The sequence below is a fragment of the Drosophila santomea genome, chromosome 3L (genome assembly GCF_016746245.2).
Source record: "Drosophila santomea strain STO CAGO 1482 chromosome 3L, Prin_Dsan_1.1, whole genome shotgun sequence".
NCBI lineage: Eukaryota > Metazoa > Arthropoda > Insecta > Diptera > Drosophilidae > Drosophila > Drosophila santomea.
This window is the reverse complement of record NC_053018.2, coordinates 232,713-249,443: the sequence shown is the minus strand read 5'-3', so window position 1 is coordinate 249,443 and position 16,731 is coordinate 232,713. Positions and strand designations below refer to the sequence as shown.

Genomic DNA, 16,731 nt, shown 5'->3' with positions numbered 1-16,731 from the left:
CACTTCAAAGGGCTTATTATTTTTATTAAACAGGAAAAGTTTCTACAATCCACTTTCTCATTTCTTTTGATTGGTAGGCGTTACTATACCGCCAAGAAGTTGTTTTATTTAACTAAAGGCTTGTTGCCATGGCAGATATGCACAGTAAACGGGTTTATTGACAAGTTAAACATCTTAAAACAATGGAACCTGCTAAAGTAATTGGAAAGCTGTAAGATTTCTGCACATGTTTTTAGACTGAGATTGAATAGCAGGTATTATTAACAATTTTAGAAAGGAGCAGGTGCGCATGGAGCATAATTCGCGTCGAAGTTTTCCAAAAGCTTGGAGCGAAATTTCGGGCAAGCAAAATAACAAGTTTTACCACCAATCTGAGATCAATTCTCAACTTAGTAACCAGCTTAAATTAAAAGGTAAATGTCTGTATAGATGTATAATTCTACATTCCCATACGCTACCTTATAGACCTGTGCCCTTTTCTCCACAACAACCAAGGCGAATCGCGATTCGTATCTCCGGAGATGTACAAACCTTTACTGGCTGTCTGTCGTTGTGGTCGCCCTAGGGAAAACCATCATATGGGGAAATGCTTACAAAGAGCGTTGAGTCCAGATTACAAACAAGCCATGATACAAAAGGGCACTCAGGAAGGGAAAACCGAGCCATTGTGTGTGCCTTCCACTTCAAGCTGTAAGTAGTGAGCCTACATTTAATAAAATTAGTATTAGTAATACACCGGGATTTTCAGCTACCATTGGCTTCGTAGGTATTTCAAAAAACTACCATAAGCTGGAACGTTCTATGCAATACGTTTCGCCTGCGTATTCAATGCCTGGGCCTCGAATTACCGCAGTGCCCTATAATAATATTATTATTGGATAAACCATCACTTATTATAAAGTTTCTTGTTCAAAATTTCCAAACCAGGTTTTTGATGAATCAAACCTGGGATTTCCCTAGCTAATCGCAGATTTAAGCACACAATAATAAAATACAAAATTGACAGCGGTCATCGTACAGAACTCGATTTTCCAGACTATTGCCTACTTTAGAAACCTGAATTCAGTGGCGTTCCCATTGTATTTACTACTATGTATCTTGATTCACTAAAATAAAACTTTTCAGTATGAGAAGATACAATTTTACCCCCACGACTGAATTCTGCAAGCGCCCCTGCCTGTTTTATTTTGCGGTTTCAATGTATGGTTTACTGCAGCTGATTCTTGTCGTTTCAGTTTCGCTCGATCAGCGAACGAAAGTACATACGAGTATAGCTTGAGGATTCAGTTAAAGATGTGCATTGCTTGGCATACAATTTTTACTTTGGCTTGTTTAAGTCAGTTGTGCGCAGCCCAAGAACCTTTAATTTTCGCCACATCTCTTAACCCATGGAATATAGCCCCATCCACGACGTCGATACCACCTTTTCTCACCAGCTCAAACTTGGTATTGGTTAACAATGTAAGAGTACCAGGAGGTCTTACACCGTTCGCACCAACACCGGCCCCAACCCAGGAATTTCTAAACTGCTATTATAACTGCCCCACCACGCCGCAATACAATCCCATTTGTGGGAGCGATAGGCAGCTTTATATGAACGAGGAAAAATTCAATTGTGCTCGGAACTGCGGAGCTGGTGAGTCCAGTGTTTCCTATTTTAAATCGAATATATACCTTACTAATCTTTTTTAGACATTCAAATAGTTCGCAGAGGGTCTTGCGAGGGTCTTTTTGCGATGACGCGAGGTTGATATTCTTCAAGAAACAGCAAATACAATATCAATGTAACACATTAATTTACTTCAAGTTACGCTTTCAGTGATGTTTTTAGTTTCAAGATTTATTAGGGCACAGAGATAAGACGCCACCTAGTGCGTGCATATCAACGCAAATATAATATTAATAAAATATATACATACCTTCTAATGCAAAACAAGGGAGAACGCTTCCACGACTATAATATTCCCGTTAGTCAGCTACTGGGAGTGCGAATAAGAAAGTTCAACATTCCTTTTGGCATATCAATAGAAATTGGGAAGACAAAAACATATGCAACATCAGGACACAATGTCTACTCTCAACTTTCGACTAGGTTAATGATCCTGATAAAGAATATATACACTTTATGGGGTCAAAAATGCTTCCTTCTACCAGCTACATACTTTTCAACGAATCTAGTATACCCTTTTACTCTGCAAGTAAGGGGTATAGCAATCAAGATAACCTGGCTGGCTTGTAGACAATGTTGAAATGGATTCCCAAAACAGTTCCGTTCTGGATTTCGAAGAGAGTACTTGCAAAGATGAAGGCGACTTATCAATTGGTCGTAATCTCGGGTACAGTACATACATACATATATTTTATTCTGTGTGAAAGTTCCTTCTAAAATAACCGTTTTCTACTCAGCTATTATTTTTGGCCATCTGCAGTTCCAGCCTATGGTATTAGCTAGCTCTGTTTATCGTCGCCCAAATGCCGTGGCCTTCGCGCCCGCCCGCACCTATGGCGGCGGATTCAATCACTCGGCGGTTAACTCTGGACATAAGAACTATACCAAGGCTATTCAAACTACCAATTGGACTGCGCCGGCGGTTCACCAACCTCTTCTCCAGGCACCCGGATTTATATCTCCTCCTCAGAACCGTTCGTGGGCTCACGCCAATCAAGGTCCTTATGGTGCTCCAGCACAAGGAACAGGTCTTCCCAGTGGCTGGGTGGCCAGTAATAATCACCAACCAGGAGTACCAGGCTTTTTCCAACCAAACCAAACATCCCAAGTTAGAATCGGAACTCCAGCATTTGTCGTTGGCAAAAATAATGGAACGTTTTATCCAACATATAACGCAACAGTCCATAACAGGACCTATCCTTATGGGAACCTTTCCGTTTGAGCGTTTATTAAAATTTCCCAAAACCCAATAAACCAAATTAAAATTTGCGTTCTTTTCAAAAATCAATTTATTGTGCGCTTGAATCGTTGCATGTATTAGGATCATCGGCATAAGTATTGGGGTTGCGTTCCGGTATTCCAGAAGTGTTAATAAATGTGTACTCAATGATGATTTTCCATATAGGGGATAAGTCAGGGATGCGTATTTTTGGAGGCGTGATTACGCTGATCACGCCACCTTAGTATATCAGCTTTGAACTATCAATAAATGGAGTGACACGCATGTATGTGGAATCCGATTGCTGACCAATTTGCCGAGAAATTAAACCCATGATCTTTAACCGAAGAGGATCCCTCGCCGCCGTCAAAGATTCCCACGCTGCAGTCCTATACTCCCACGCAGCCGTCAAATAAGACTCCCACGCAGCCGTCCAAACTCATATGAATCCCACGCCGCTGTCCAGAACCACGGATCCCTCGCTGCAGTCCCGATCTCCGCCTCCCACGCCGCAGTCAGTTTTAAGAATACTATTTCTAGCGCCCTGGCCTAAACGCCCTAATAATCCCACGTTGCTAAACTTTACATCCCTCGCCGCAGTCTGAAGCTTTCCCTAGTCCGTCGCCGTCGTCGAGAGCCGAAAATCCCACGCCGCTGTCCAAATTTACTCCCATGCCGCTGTCGGTGGTTAAAGTAGTGTGAATCCCACGCCGCAGTCCAGTTTAGAGAATCATTCTTCAACAAATCTAATATCCTCACGAGGGGTCCTCACAGAGAAAAAGAATCGACCAGTGTGTAGCGAAGCGAAAGATGTATGCAATCCAACTGTTATATTGGTTCGAAGGGGTACGGGTTGAAACAAGGATTGAAGTCGTCATCAGTGCCGAAAACCGGAAAGAATTAGGTGCTATCCCAAGCCAGTATTGCGAAATCGAGAAACGTTTGCGGAGCGATGGTGCTTAGCGAAGAAATGATACCTCCAGCCTACTTGTTGCTCCACATGCAGATTATGAAGAATGATCCGAGGAGGGTTTGAGGACTTCTCATATTAAAAATGACCCAAGCGTGTGTGCTCCTACGCCGTGTGGTGTTCTTAATATGCTCCAAATAGACCCAGGATGCGAATTTGGTGATTGAATGCCCAGTGAATACGGGTAAAAGGTAGAGTGTTGAAACTCGAAGGTATTGAATGTCAGCACTGCCTCCGCCTGTGTATGCCTGCTCTCCCTGCCTTGGTACGGGTCTCAAATGGTCCTTTGCGTCTGACACGTCTATGTATGCTGCGTCCACTTCATCTCACTGCCATGAATCTTGTGCTAAATGCGGTAATGATATATAACTGACTCTTGCTGCTACTTCTAGACCGGACCGTCTATCCCAGGGTAATGCAGTCCCGATGCAATCGTCAGCGAAGTCGGATGTCTGCATTGACTCTTAGAGGAAAGGTTTACAAGCAATAAATTACAATAGAATGAAACGATTCGTTTAGAACATACAAATTTGAAAACACTAAAGTAAAAAAATTAACAGGAAATGACTTCTGGGTCTGAAGGGCTCGTTACTTTGATTAGCAATCTGCAATATAAGGTTTAAAAAAGCTAAGAAAATAAAAAAGGTGGTCTTCAGTTGGTTGTACCGCGGGGCGCGTGTCTCTTGGATTCCCTTTGAGACCAACATGTCGAATATGATTGAAGGCGCGCCTAGCATGGCAGCCAGATTCAGACACGTGCAGATTAGTGTGTGAGAGGTTTCTGAAAAGCGTAATTGCACCGTCTAGAACTCTTCTCACATTCGTATACCTTTGTGTGTTAGGTGACCCTGCCTGCCGCTGTTGCTGTACATCGCGTTGGATTCCCTTTACGATAATAACGCTGAAGCGAAGAACTCGACCAGGAGCTCAGTTGGGAGCTCGACTTAAACCAGGAGCTCAACAAGGAACTCGACTGCTGTAGTACCACCTCGCAATTGATTCCCTTTTGCGGTACGATGATCGGCGGGCCAGGAGTTATGGGCTCAACTGGCTGATTGTGGCGCAACTCATTGGACACCCAGGTTGGTCTTCGAACACTAATCGCATTTGTTTCCCTTTGCGATGGATATGGGTTTTCTCGAATTCTGGGCTACCTACGGAAGGAAAATGCAAGTAAAACGACAACCCGCTGATGAGCGAAATGATTTGTCCTTTCTGCGCTCCGTTCTGCAAGTCTGCGTCGATAGTCTTCAACTGTTGCTGCTGGCAATCTTCAGATTCAAAATCGAATGCTTGAGCACAGATCGGTGTTGGTTTCCCATGTGCGGTACATGACATGCCACTCCGGAAACTTCAATGTTTGATGTACACTGCCGACCGCTAGAATTGACAAATGATAGTTACCGACGCTAGGCGAGGATACCTGTGGCGCAGTTGCAGCAGCAGCCCTGTAACAACGACAACACATCAGCTCACTTCACAGCGAATACTGGTGATGGTGCGGTGTAGCGGCTCTCGGTCCAAACGCATTTGATTCCCTTTAGCGTGGACCGAACGCACATATCTGTGCGGTGCAATGCAGTACGTGCTTAGGTTCAGCTCAGCACATCTTGGCGCTAGATTAGCGCTCCTGTTTTGGCTCTATCCCATTGCTCGTGTAGATCTTGCGACCAAAGGCACCCAAATCGGACTCGGTCAGGGCCTGATGCGGTCAGAACAATTGTTACTCCAATTATTGAGAAGCTCTGTGCTGGTAGTTGAACATGCACTAGGAGGCTTCTTGGCTGCAATGTAAAAGCGTAAGGTTCATTGTCAGCACAGGGAGCATTAACCTGGTTGTTGGCTTGCTTTCTGTGCTTCGATGCTCAATTGACGTATTGTGCTCGCTTGCAGAAGCAGGTGCGCTCGAATTGGTTGTCGTTGTAGCGCAGGTGATCTGTGCTTAGGAAGAGAAGCCTAACTGGATGGACTTGATGCATCGTTTTGGGTTCCCTTTAACGATTTGCAGCAGCACAGCAGTAGACTCAGCCAGCTAGGAGCGGTGTACATCCTCATCTACGGAACGGTCCACTGCCCTGCCCCTTGGTTCAAATATTGCTAAGTCGATGCCCACAGGCACACTCAACTGTGCGGCACCGCTGTAAGAATTGTAAAATAAATTTAAGGCTGCTTAGGATCTCACTTTAGGAAGGGTCAAACGATCCCCGGCCAATCCTAGCGACGCCCAAGACAAACGTAGTTTCTTTCTGTTACAAACAATCCACATCCTGGCCAGGAAATTGCTGAAAAACAGGTGTAAGCGGGTACTAGTTAGGTTCTCAGACCTGACCTTCGGGTTCAATTCGAATTCGACGTGTAGTATGGATGTTGGACTGCGACGACTTAGTGTTGGTGTTATTGCTTTCAAGTTGGCATTTGATTCCCATTGCCTCAAGAAATTTTGCTACATGTTCTCGGTTGGTTTCGATACAGGCAAATGTGCATAGGTGAGTCAACAATGTGATAGATAAGACTGGTTGCTTGAAACCAATGTCTTTGTACAAACACTGCAATGAATTCATAAATAAGCCTCTATGTCATTGGGAAAGAAGATAAACTTAGTATTTTATGCGCAATGTAGAGATCCAACCATTTCTCGAACGCTGTGAAAGTCCCAAGTACTCAGAAGCTATAGATGAGATGTGGGCGGGCACACTTAACTGCAAGAGCTACAAGACAGAAAAATGTTTTTCTCCATACTTAAATTAAGTTTGTGTCGTCCAACCACGTGGCACAATTCCATAGCATCTTAACTGTTCCACAATATGTATTTCTATAAAATACGAGAGAAGAGGATATCGATTGCACATTCATTACGGAGGCCGATATACAGATTTGAGTCTGTTCAAAATGTTCGAAGCTTCACTGTTGCGTTGGGCATCAATAACTCATGATATGCAGACTGTGAATATGGGCAGGTACATTCAACTGCAGCCATATTGCTACAAGACAGAAAAATTGTTTGGACAGATGTAAAAACAACAATTTACATGAACTGGGCTGGCCGGCCCATAGCGGCGACGTGGTATTCCATGTAGCTTATCAGTCCATGAATATGTATTTCTACAAAATACGAAAGAAAATACATCGGTTGCATTTATCTTAGCTCCTACGCTTGTTCAGTAGATCCACGCATTAGGTTGTTATGCGTCTTTGCATATATACAAAAGAAAACTTCGAATTAAGGAGTAGCTGTCGCAGGAGCCATCCGCAATGTGCTAAAAATGTAAAGCAGCATTTTGATCGAACTTATGTATCAAACACCATTTACGCTTTTTCTCGTATCTTTTTGATGTTTGGGGCCATAGAATTGAAGAGCTCAATATTCCACCTCGTACGATTCCATTCATTATTGCCCGCAGGCACCGTTCAACTGCGATGCAACGCTGGAAAAATAAACGAAAAGTGATGGTCGTGCCTAGTCTACGAACTCTTTTACTCGTGCTCCCGATTAAATTCTCATTGAAGATCCTCGGCTGGTGCCCTCAAGACCGTGAATACTTGAAGAGCGCAGAGTAATCCCATCGAACAAAAGCACCCACAGGAACCGATCGACTGTGACATGCAGCTACAAAGATTAAAACGGCCTTATCTAGCCTATTGATTAGGGAGATGGGGATTCGGATGCCAAGGGTCCAATAATCGCTTGCCAAAATCATAAATGGTAAAAGAGAAGTCCAGCAAAGAGTACCGAGCGAAGAAAGATGAGAAACTCGACGCCTGCCATTTAATTGTTTATCACAAGAACAATTCCACACGATATACACGCTCAGTGATGACAGGAGTTCCTTAATGTCGTTTCGATGCTATATAAATAATCCGCTGTTCTTTTCTCTGGAAATTTGTTTAAAAAGCAATATTTTGTTCGCAGCTGATATACCAAATACCGTGTATCTGTGCGGATGGGTGGTGGGTGGTGATCAGCAGCTGCGAAGCGTTCAATGCAGAATAGGTGGTGATTGTCGGTGGTTGGCAACAGCACGAGAGCTTCAAACGCAGGTAAGCTGATGCGAGCTGGAGCTGCTGCCGCGCGCATTCCGCCTTGTCCCCAATGTTCTGTCCGCTGCGACTGAATTGCATGTGCATTGGCATGCAGAGGAGACTCGGTGGTGTTTGCTGCTGCTGCTCCCTGCTCCGGCGATCTCTGCAGAATCGGCCATCGGCTGGTTTGCGGAACTCAGTGCCTGGCGGTGGAGGTGGGGGTGACTCGGACAGACGTTGAGACTCACTCAGTAACTCTACAACGCAACGCCATCGTCACTGCGACGATCGGGTTCGGGATTCTTCTTTACCAGTACCAGCCATAGTCGAACTATTGTTGCTACCGGTACACGGATTCATTCAGTGGCCCACTGCGACGTAGTTTCTTGTTTGTGTTCCGTTCCTCATCATCGTTGCCATTAACGTGCGAGGAGCAGGAAACTGCAAAACAAAATTGATTATAGGTGCGGGTTATGTCAAACAGGGAGGGTTGGTTGGTGCCTGCTTAGCAACAAATCTGAGTTTGGTCTGGGTGAATAATAAATAAAGGCAACGTTCATTTTAACAGTTATTAATTACAATAATTTTATTTTAGGTTTTATCAATATCAGTTCTGTGTGCTTACTTTAAGTACATTTACAGTTTATAGTTGGGTTTTCGACTTTCACTCGTTTACTTTGCAATATTGCCCGTTTTCTAGCGCTAGTGATTCAATATGAACCGTATGTACTATCTCGCAGAAACGGCGATGACGAACGTTCGAATTGAATTCGAAATCGAATTTCTCGACACATCGGACAACAAAAGTAGCTCAATTTGGTGTACACAAAAATAGCACGAGCGTTCATGCACACACACCACCACGGCATGTAGATGTATAGATGTGTAAGTGGGTAAGTGTTCGAGTTTTTCTTTGTCTCTTTCTAACCGATTTCGTGACGTTTGAAATGCCCGTAGGCGACCTCTTATTTCGCCACACTCATAAAGCTACGTAGTTTAATTAAAAAAAATTAACTTATTTACAAACCGAGTGTGCTCCGGAACCAATGCCTGGTGGCTTTTCGCATGGATCTCTGATGGCAGCGCCCATGACTCACACCACTCTCGATTCGAAGGCCGTTTGCTCAGCGTCTCCTCACACTCTTCCAATCGTTCATACTTTCTTTACAATCTACAACAGCCTTGCACATGTTTGCGACTGCAAATGAGAAATTGGTTGTCGTAATAAAACTATTTTAACAGAAGACAGGTAGGGCTAAAGCTACGTATTTGAACAAAGGTACACGCTCCGATTCGAGCGAGCAGCTGAAAACCGAACGGTTCTCCCCATCCTGACGCCATTTTGTATATATGGATGGGTATGTGTCAGCCGTGAATACACATATAGTGTGGTCCATACGGTCGTCTCTCTCTAACTAACTGGCTACGGCAATGGCGCAGCTGTGCTGTCCATTGTTGCTGTTATTGTTATTGCTGGCGACCGTGTAACTGTTGCTCCCATTGTGATTGTTGTTGCTGGCGCCATTGTTGCCGTTGTTGCTGCTCAAACTACGCATAAAACTGTCGAGGCTACTAAGCTCGCTGCTCCATAAATTGCTTTCTGCCTCTGCTTCCGCGGCAGCCTTGGCGCTCGGGATCGCCTCTGCAGAGTAGGCGTCACTGGCGCAGTGCGTCCTGCCGTGGGGCACAAACCGTGTTTGGATATCCAGCCAGCGGCTGAAGCGCTCCTGCTGCTTTCTACGCAGCTCGTGCTCAGCGTGGAGCAACGCCGTCGACAAGATGGCGTTCACGCGTAGGTCGCTGCCAGCGCCTCTCAACTTGCGACGCATTTTCTGGCGCTTAACGCGGAAGTTACGCACCCAGTCGGTCAGGGTCTTGGGGTTCTCGGCAGCGTCGCACTCGTCGTAGTACGCCACCATTTCGACGATTTTACAGGGTTTTTGTTTGCGACGACACGAAGAGAAAATTGAGAATTTGGTATACACACACACCTTCACTCCGTAGTTGATACTATTCTCTTGGCGAACTGCTTACGTCTGTTCTTTTCAACGCACACTTTTCTACTGTGTAGAGCGCGTTAACTGCGCGCCCTTATATAGCGTTGCCCGCACCGCGTTTTCGTTGTCACGGTCTGGTTTCAGAGACTGCTTTTTGGGGACGATTTCTGACCGAATGCTTGCGCTATGGATCGTGATAAGTCCACAGGAGAATGCTCTTGTGTGTTAGAAAGCGATCGCCAACTTCATATTTTAGCGGCCCTCAACGGCATGGCGAAAAAATTCACTTTAAAATAGTAATTTTCAATTTTATTTCATAGAGTCCTCCATTTTTAATGTGCAACAAAAGTCCTAAAAAATACCGCAATAATATACTGACTCTGGATTACTTGGGTGAGTCCGACGAGGGGTGATTAATGTATTCTATGCATTCAAAATTATAGTCTGCGCTTAACATTTTCTATTGATCTGTTTTGTAATTAAAAACAAATGTCGATATTGCAGGCTATTTCAAAGTATGTTTCATATGCACACGAACTTGTTATCTCGTTCGTACGCCAAGTAGGCTTGCAATGAACCACTGCACTGGAGGCCGTGAGCTGGAACGACCTGTTAAGTTCGTCCTAAAACTTTGCCGCCTTCTGTCGTGCAGGTACTAACCGCAAATCTAGAACGTTGAGGAAGTTGTTGCGATCGTGATAAATTAGCACAGATTGCCAGCGTTCCAAAGAATCCGCACGACATCCGATATTTCAACAAATTTCCACATAAAACGTTTGCACAAGTGAACTTATGACATGGAGCATTATCGCTCAAAGTAGGAAGATATCCTAATTTTCCGCATATATAAGCCTGTGGATTTATTTGCGTGCATGTGACCTATCCTTTCAGGAATAGCTTCAAAACACACCACACTGGTGCCACTACATTTGCATTAATAATACAATGCATTAATAACACCACTCTACAAAACCCATAAACCATAAACATAAATACGACATTTGCCTTAAACGCATAGTGGCATCACTATACACAACGCACTTAAAACCACAGTGGCACCACTACAGACAATACTCTAAGTACAGTGGCAGCGCTCTACAAAACACATTTTAAACCGCAGTGGCGCCACTAGTTTCTTAAAAACTGTGCCACCATTATACATAACTTGTTGAAACCCGTAGTGATGCCATAACATACAATTCATTTTATATCTCAGTGGAGCCACATTCAAAATTTGCTTTAATAACACAGTGGCACTAGTATACAAAACTCATTTGAAAGTCATTTCTCAACGAAATAGTACCCCTAACTTGCATTTAATGCATTTCGAGTTGAATATGGCCAAGTACCAGTACCAGGGCTGTCGTCTTGCGTCGGATTGTTGTTGGCGGGCTATTTCACAGTTTGCCTTATATTCACACGCACTTGCTAGCTCGTCCGAACGGCAAGTGGACTTGCAATGAACAACTGCGAAGTGTTGGCGCTGGAGGCCGAGAGCTGGAACGATCGGTTTAGTTCGCCGTAAGACTTGGCTGCCGTCGGTCGTGCACCCAATTACGGTATCCAGTGGAAGATCAGGAGATCTGTAGATCAGTAGATCGGTGGCAACTGCGAAGGTAGGACGTCGGGGGAGCAGCTGCGAACGTGAGAAATTAGCACAGATTGCCAGCGGTGCGAAGAATCCGGCAGACATCCAGATTTTCCAACAAATATCCAAATAAACCGTTCGCACAAGTGAACGTCGCACACATGCCGCAATATCACTCACATCAGGGGCACAAGAGATTTTGAGTGTCCGCACATACTGGCCTGGGGATAATTATTTGCGTGCCATGACTTATTGGCGATCGCAGCCCATCTCCGCGAGTTAGTAATCGACCCCTCCAATACCCTCCAATTCCCTCCAAGAACAAGAAGACAAGAAGGGTGGGCCGACCCGAACAGCAGCCGGAGCCAGTCGGCCGCAGCCAAACCAAAAGTTTATTGTTGTTTGGGCCACGGGAGTGTAAACAAATCGCAGCAGACAGAAGTGGACGCTAAGATGGAGAACGTGCGCTTTTCAATAATTGTAAGTAAAACAACTTGGCCTACATGGCCTGCACCGCATCTCGCTGTCAGCCGCCTGCAATGCCTTTGTTTATGTTGGAAGGAAAACGACTTGAAATGGAACTCGGAAAGCGATCAGGCGGCGGAAGTGGACCTGCTCCTGGACAAGCGGAGCATCTCCAGTGAGGCCAACAGCGCCGGAGTTTTCAGCGACGAGGCGCACGAGATATTTGCGCGCCAACAGCAGAACCAAATCCTTTGGGACCTCGAGGAGATTAGGGAAACCCTGGCCGAGGCTCCAGGCGGCAAGCATGTCCTGGAAATGGTTCAATCTGGCGGTTTCCTGGGTGAGTACCTGACAGCACGGTACCTAACGTATCCCAGACTAACCCCCTCACAGATCTAATGACCGATTCTGCTGACTGCAATCTGGCCCTGATCTGCTGCTCGGTATTCGGGAGCGTGGAGAATACGCTCTTCTTACTAAAGCACTACAACGCGGACCCAAATGTGGCTGACAGTCGGGGTCGGACTCCCCTGCATTTCGCCTGCTGTCGGGCAAACGCTCCCATAGCCAAGGTGCTGCTCGACTTCGGTGCTGACCCCAATCGCTGGGATGCCAGGAAGGAGGTGACGTCGCTGCACTGTGCGGCCAGGTAAGAGAACGAGGCTCCACACATGTGCACAGCACTTAGAACGCAGTTTAATCAAGCGATTCCTTATCAGCTCAAAAAGCGTAGAATGCATCCTGCTGTTGCTGCGGCGCAAAGCGAGCATCAACATTGGGATCGAAAAGCGTTCCGCTCTGCACTATGCCATCGATGTGAACGCAGTGGACTGCGTTGAGATCCTGTTGAAGTACGGAGCCGACCCAAATACACCGCAGGTGTACACCGAAACTCCCCTGCACACCGCCAGCGCCGCAGGATTCGCCAAATGCGTCCAGCTTCTTCTCAGCCACAACGCCGACGTGCGATCGCAGTTTGGCGAGGGAAAGGTTACGGCCCTGCACTTGGGTGAGTAGGAGCAAGTATACTAATACTATTAAGTTTTAATTAATGGATCGGTAAATCCCTAACTGGCAGCTGCGGAAAACGACTACGTAGAATGTGCTCGCTTGCTCCTCGAACACCGTGCTGAGGTGGACTGCCGTAACGCCAGCCATCAGACGCCGTTGCACCTCGCCTGCCTTTCGCAGTCAATCGGCACCGTGGACTTACTCATATCCTACGGAGCCAATGTGAACGCCGTCTACCGAGATGGTAGAACCGCGCTGCACGCCGCCATCGTTAAGCAGTCGCGTAGTTTGGACTGCTGCAATGCCTTGCTGAAGGCAGGAGCGGATGTTAACAAGGTAGGCGGCAGATTCCCAACTCTGGAAAGCCTTATTAAAGGCTTTAAAGCTTTTGTTCCTTCAACAAGATAATTAGAATAATTCATGATTATCACTTACAGGCAGACAACTATGGGTATACACCGCTGCACATTGCAGCACTGAATGAATTTAGCAATTGTGTGTACACGTTCATAGGCAAGAACCCGCTTTGTATCCGCAGCGATATCTCCATTACTAAATGGCCATTTTTATTCCCAGAACACGGGGCGGACATTACCGCCAGGACTGACGGGCGTGTGTCGGCACTATCATTTATAGTAAGGCGCACTCCAGAGATAATACCCAAACTAATGCAAAAGCTGGACTGTTCGATAAAGGCGAACGATCAGGAAATCGGGGACGTTGACTGTCAGATAAAGTTAGACTTCAGGCTGCTGGTCCCCAGTTCTTCGATGGATCGGGGAGAAACCGAGCTACTCCTCTCCCTGATAGAAGTGGGTCAGAAACGCATTCTCATGCACCCGCTGTGCGAGACTTTCCTCTTTCTTAAGTGGCGTCGCATTCGGAAGTTCTTCCTCATGAGCCTGGCGTACCATACGCTCTTCGTGATCCTGTTCACCTTCTATGTAATACGGGTGTACGTTCGCAACTGTAAGGCGGAGGAGCTGTGCGTGGCTCCAGGTTACGTGTCAACTATTGGATACCTGGTGATCATACTGAACCTAATTCTGCTGGGGAAAGAGGTCTTTCAAATGGCACACGGTCTTCGCGGCTACGCAAAATATTGGGAGAACTGGCTGCAATGGACAATTGGAACCGGCGTGCTCTTGTGTGTATCCCCGGAGACCGTGCGAACTGACGACTTAAAGGCCGTGCCGGTATGGCAGCATCACGTGGCAGCAATTGTGATATTGCTCGTCTGGCTGGAGCTTATGATGTTGGTGGGACGGTTCCCCATATTTGGCGTATATGTTCAAATGTTTACAAAGGGTAATTATGCTGTATAAAAGATGCTGGAAAGTCATTCGGTAACATGCTTTTACTTGTGTACATATTTAGTGGCCGTTAACTTTGCGAAATTCTTGCTCGCCTACATATGCCTGCTGGTGGCTTTCGGACTCAGCTTTGCTGTGCTCTTCAATGACTATCCTGCTTTTGAGAACATCACCTGGTCCTTCCTGAAGTCTATCACCATGATGTCTGGCGAACTGGAGTTTGAAGACATCTTTTATGGAGACTATGCGGTCAAATTCCCTGTTACCGCTCACATCATATTTCTCTCCTTTGTGCTTCTTGTTACAGTCATTTTAACCAATCTCATGGTAGGATTGGCCGTCAGCGACATCCAAGGCTTGCAAGTGAGCGCCACCCTTGATCGTCTCGTGCGCCAAGCGGAGCTTGTGTCCCGCTTGGAAAGCCTATTCTTCTCCCGCCTGCTGCGAAGTGCGCCCACCAACATCATTCAGCTGTGTAAGCGGAGTGCTCTGCTGCGCACCTCCCGCGACAAACTTCAGTTCACTATACGGCCAAACGACCCACGGGACAATCAGCTGCCGGAGGACATTAAGTTAAATGTCTACAAGCTGGTGGCCGAACGGCGCGACAGAAACCAGAGCCTCCGACGACGCCAGTTCGAAAACAACTACAACATTTTTAGCCGCAGTCTGCAGCGTCAGCAGCAGCCGCTTCACACGGATTTCCTCCACCCAGAACCTGCCACAGAGACCACAAAGAAGACTCCGCAGAATTTATTTCACATGCACGAGCTTCTGCGTCCGCGATCCACTACAAATGTGCCTCAGCAGTGCCGCCAGGATGCGGAGGGCACAGTGCAGCTAAAAAATCAGGCCAATCTCCTAAGCGCAGTGCACGCCGAGGTGCAAGCGATCAAGACGCAACTGGTGGACCTAGTGGCCAAGTTCGAGCGTTTCTCAGAAAACGCAACCCGCAAGCTGAACTACAGTACCGACGAGTTGTGCCGGTTGCGGCAGCAGGGTCAGTCCGTGGCCTCCAGTCACAACCGTCACCACCGCTAACTCCCACACCTGGTCAGTGAAATAGTTTTATTCCTTTCAACATTAAAACAAAATGATTAAAGCATTGCCATCGATTGCTGAATTGCTTAGCGAGTGAGCCATTTGTCATTGCTCTGGTTCCAGACAAGGGTGTCATTATTGGGCAGCGGATCGCCTGGCGCAATCAGGGTCCAGCTCTGCGTCATCGGATTATATGCGAAGTTCTTGGAATTTGGAGGCGGTGGAGGAGCTGTTTGCGTCACGACCGGCGGTTGCGTGATGGGCACGATGTTGGGTTTGGCGTAGCCAGAAGCCACTGTCTTGTCGTTGCTGATGTATTCCACCTGAGACTTGGGATCTGGGCTATCCCAAGGCGCAGCCAACAACAAGGCGGGAAAGATCAACGCCACAAGAGCTGCGAACGTGAGGTACGTACAAATGGATATATGTAATATGTACAAAGGCACATAGTAAACTACTTTAAATGAAATCTTATGTATGTGGGAATGGTTGGCCCCGACTTACTGCATACGTAAACCATTGTTTTTAGATGAAATTATACAAAATCTCAATAAACAACAGATAGCTGATAGAGACGTTAGCGCGAGAGGCGTACAGATGAGAAACCCGACTGCGACTGATTGGGAGCTCTAGATTCCGAGTTTTTGGGGTCATACACCGACCATATACCAGTAACAGCGCCAAGATTTATGTATGTACATATGTATTTATATTCGATTTCATGATGTCATCGATCAGACGTCGAATAGAGTATTTGCAATACGTTCGTATTTACATTCAGAAGAAGAAAAGAACTGAAGTCAAGTGATTTGAACTAAGTCTAACAAATACCCTCGTGCACCTTCCGGATGTCTGTAATGAAAAAGGCATGCGTCAGTGCATACGTCGTTTTAGAAAGGAATTCCGGGAGGCAGGCATTCCATGTACTCACCTAAGCCGCAGTTCAAGGCGCAGTTGAACTTGTTTTCATTGTAGTAGTTCACGTTATCACTGCCGCAGATTGGATTGTACTCGCTGGTGGCCGGGCACGAATGGAAGCAGGCGAAGTAGCGCGGCGACTGGGTGGTTGCTTGAACAGTGTTCGCCGGGGTGGTGCTGCCTGCATCAGAAGGCGTCGGAGGTTGAAATGGTGGCTGGGGCCGCAACCAGGGATTTCTGTTATCAAACTGCGGGTGGCAATGCGCCATCTTAATCAATAGCAGAGCAAGACCTGGAACTAGAGTTTGAGCTCATATTGCTGATCTCTGGGCGTCACAACATCTACCGAATATGTTGATCCAATCCATCTCGGGAGATTTGTTGCTTCCGCTTCGCTTGGAATACGAGACACTTCTGAGATCCCGAAAACCCAGTGACGCCTATTTATAGGCCGGTTGCCCAGCCGATTGGGTGTTAAAATTTATTTCGAATTATACCTGATTAATGATTCTCGTACATA

General features: G+C 46.2%; 6 protein-coding genes and 1 long non-coding RNA gene across 9 annotated transcripts; 3 read left to right on the top strand and 4 right to left on the bottom strand.

The window, feature by feature from the left end:
* Window positions 1-51: 51 nt before the first annotated feature.
* Window positions 52-1,162, top strand: LOC120450302. The gene is made up of 4 exons (XM_039633240.2): window positions 52-211; window positions 274-413; window positions 466-690; window positions 749-1,162. The coding sequence occupies exons 1-4, from the start codon at window positions 183-185 to the stop codon at window positions 880-882; spliced, it is 528 nt and encodes a 175-aa protein (XP_039489174.1). The 5' UTR covers window positions 52-182; the 3' UTR covers window positions 883-1,162.
* Window positions 1,163-1,225: 63 nt separating this feature from the next.
* Window positions 1,226-1,834, top strand: LOC120447990. The gene is made up of 2 exons (XM_039629688.1): window positions 1,226-1,636; window positions 1,693-1,834. Exons 1-2 carry the CDS (start codon window positions 1,294-1,296, stop codon window positions 1,749-1,751), a joined length of 402 nt encoding a protein of 133 aa, XP_039485622.1. The 5' UTR covers window positions 1,226-1,293; the 3' UTR covers window positions 1,752-1,834.
* A 1,100-nt stretch (window positions 1,835-2,934) lies between these two features.
* Window positions 2,935-10,024, bottom strand: LOC120447993. Its single transcript, XR_005616081.2, has 3 exons — window positions 9,870-10,024; window positions 8,906-9,076; window positions 2,935-8,319 (listed from the first exon to the last, which is right to left on the bottom strand). It is a non-coding gene; the product is annotated as an uncharacterized LOC120447993 (long non-coding RNA).
* Window positions 9,083-9,863, bottom strand: LOC120447988 (nuclear transcription factor Y subunit gamma). The gene has a single exon (XM_039629683.1). It carries the CDS (start codon window positions 9,795-9,797, stop codon window positions 9,294-9,296), a length of 504 nt encoding a protein of 167 aa, XP_039485617.1. The 5' UTR covers window positions 9,798-9,863; the 3' UTR covers window positions 9,083-9,293.
* Window positions 10,025-11,101: 1,077 nt separating the features above from the next.
* LOC120447984 (transient receptor potential channel pyrexia) lies at window positions 11,102-15,357 on the top strand. The gene is made up of 8 exons (XM_039629680.1): window positions 11,102-11,943; window positions 12,025-12,268; window positions 12,322-12,577; window positions 12,648-12,937; window positions 13,007-13,275; window positions 13,377-13,452; window positions 13,516-14,247; window positions 14,317-15,357. The coding sequence occupies exons 1-8, from the start codon at window positions 11,917-11,919 to the stop codon at window positions 15,291-15,293; spliced, it is 2,871 nt and encodes a 956-aa protein (XP_039485614.1). The 5' UTR covers window positions 11,102-11,916; the 3' UTR covers window positions 15,294-15,357.
* LOC120447991 lies at window positions 15,304-15,939 on the bottom strand. Its single transcript, XM_039629689.1, has 2 exons — window positions 15,798-15,939; window positions 15,304-15,687 (listed from the first exon to the last, which is right to left on the bottom strand). Exons 1-2 carry the CDS (start codon window positions 15,811-15,813, stop codon window positions 15,380-15,382), a joined length of 324 nt encoding a protein of 107 aa, XP_039485623.1. The 5' UTR covers window positions 15,814-15,939; the 3' UTR covers window positions 15,304-15,379.
* Window positions 15,940-15,979: 40 nt separating this feature from the next.
* LOC120447989 lies at window positions 15,980-16,663 on the bottom strand. 3 transcript variants are annotated; one of them, XM_039629684.1, is made up of 3 exons: window positions 16,558-16,630; window positions 16,225-16,509; window positions 15,980-16,145 (listed from the first exon to the last, which is right to left on the bottom strand). In XM_039629684.1, the coding sequence occupies exons 1-3, from the start codon at window positions 16,577-16,579 to the stop codon at window positions 16,114-16,116; spliced, it is 339 nt and encodes a 112-aa protein (XP_039485618.1). In that variant the 5' UTR covers window positions 16,580-16,630; the 3' UTR covers window positions 15,980-16,113. The 3 variants fall into 3 exon arrangements, with proteins under 3 accessions (XP_039485618.1, XP_039485621.1, XP_039485619.1); XM_039629687.1 differs by lacking the exon at window positions 15,980-16,145 and having other exon boundaries at window positions 16,159-16,503; window positions 16,558-16,663; XM_039629685.1 differs by lacking the exon at window positions 15,980-16,145 and having other exon boundaries at window positions 16,159-16,509; window positions 16,558-16,636.
* Window positions 16,664-16,731: the final 68 nt, after the last annotated feature.

Excerpts from the sequence above, each read along its gene's own strand:
- LOC120450302 (XM_039633240.2), top strand. The coding sequence starts at position 183 with ATGGAACCTGCTAAAGTAATTGGAAAGCT. Across the intron at positions 212-273 it reads GCTAAAGTAATTGGAAAGCT|AAAGGAGCAGGTGCGCATGG; the intron begins GTAAGATTTCTG and ends TAACAATTTTAG. Across the intron at positions 691-748 it reads TGTGCCTTCCACTTCAAGCT|CTACCATTGGCTTCGTAGGT; the intron begins GTAAGTAGTGAG and ends CGGGATTTTCAG.
- LOC120447990 (XM_039629688.1), top strand. The coding sequence starts at position 1,294 with ATGTGCATTGCTTGGCATACAATTTTTACTTTGGCTTGTTTAAGTCAG. Across the intron at positions 1,637-1,692 it reads TGCTCGGAACTGCGGAGCTG|ACATTCAAATAGTTCGCAGA; the intron begins GTGAGTCCAGTG and ends AATCTTTTTTAG.
- LOC120447988 (XM_039629683.1), bottom strand. The coding sequence starts at position 9,797 with ATGGTGGCGTACTACGACGAGTGCGACGCTGCCGAGAACCCCAAGACC.
- LOC120447984 (XM_039629680.1), top strand. The coding sequence starts at position 11,917 with ATGGAGAACGTGCGCTTTTCAATAATT. Across the intron at positions 12,578-12,647 it reads TCGCTGCACTGTGCGGCCAG|CTCAAAAAGCGTAGAATGCA; the intron begins GTAAGAGAACGA and ends ATTCCTTATCAG. Across the intron at positions 14,248-14,316 it reads TGTTCAAATGTTTACAAAGG|TGGCCGTTAACTTTGCGAAA; the intron begins GTAATTATGCTG and ends GTACATATTTAG.
- LOC120447989 (XM_039629685.1), bottom strand. The coding sequence starts at position 16,579 with ATGGATTGGATCAACATATTCG. Across the intron at positions 16,510-16,557 it reads GGATTGGATCAACATATTCG|TTCCAGGTCTTGCTCTGCTA; the intron begins GTAGATGTTGTG and ends CTCAAACTCTAG.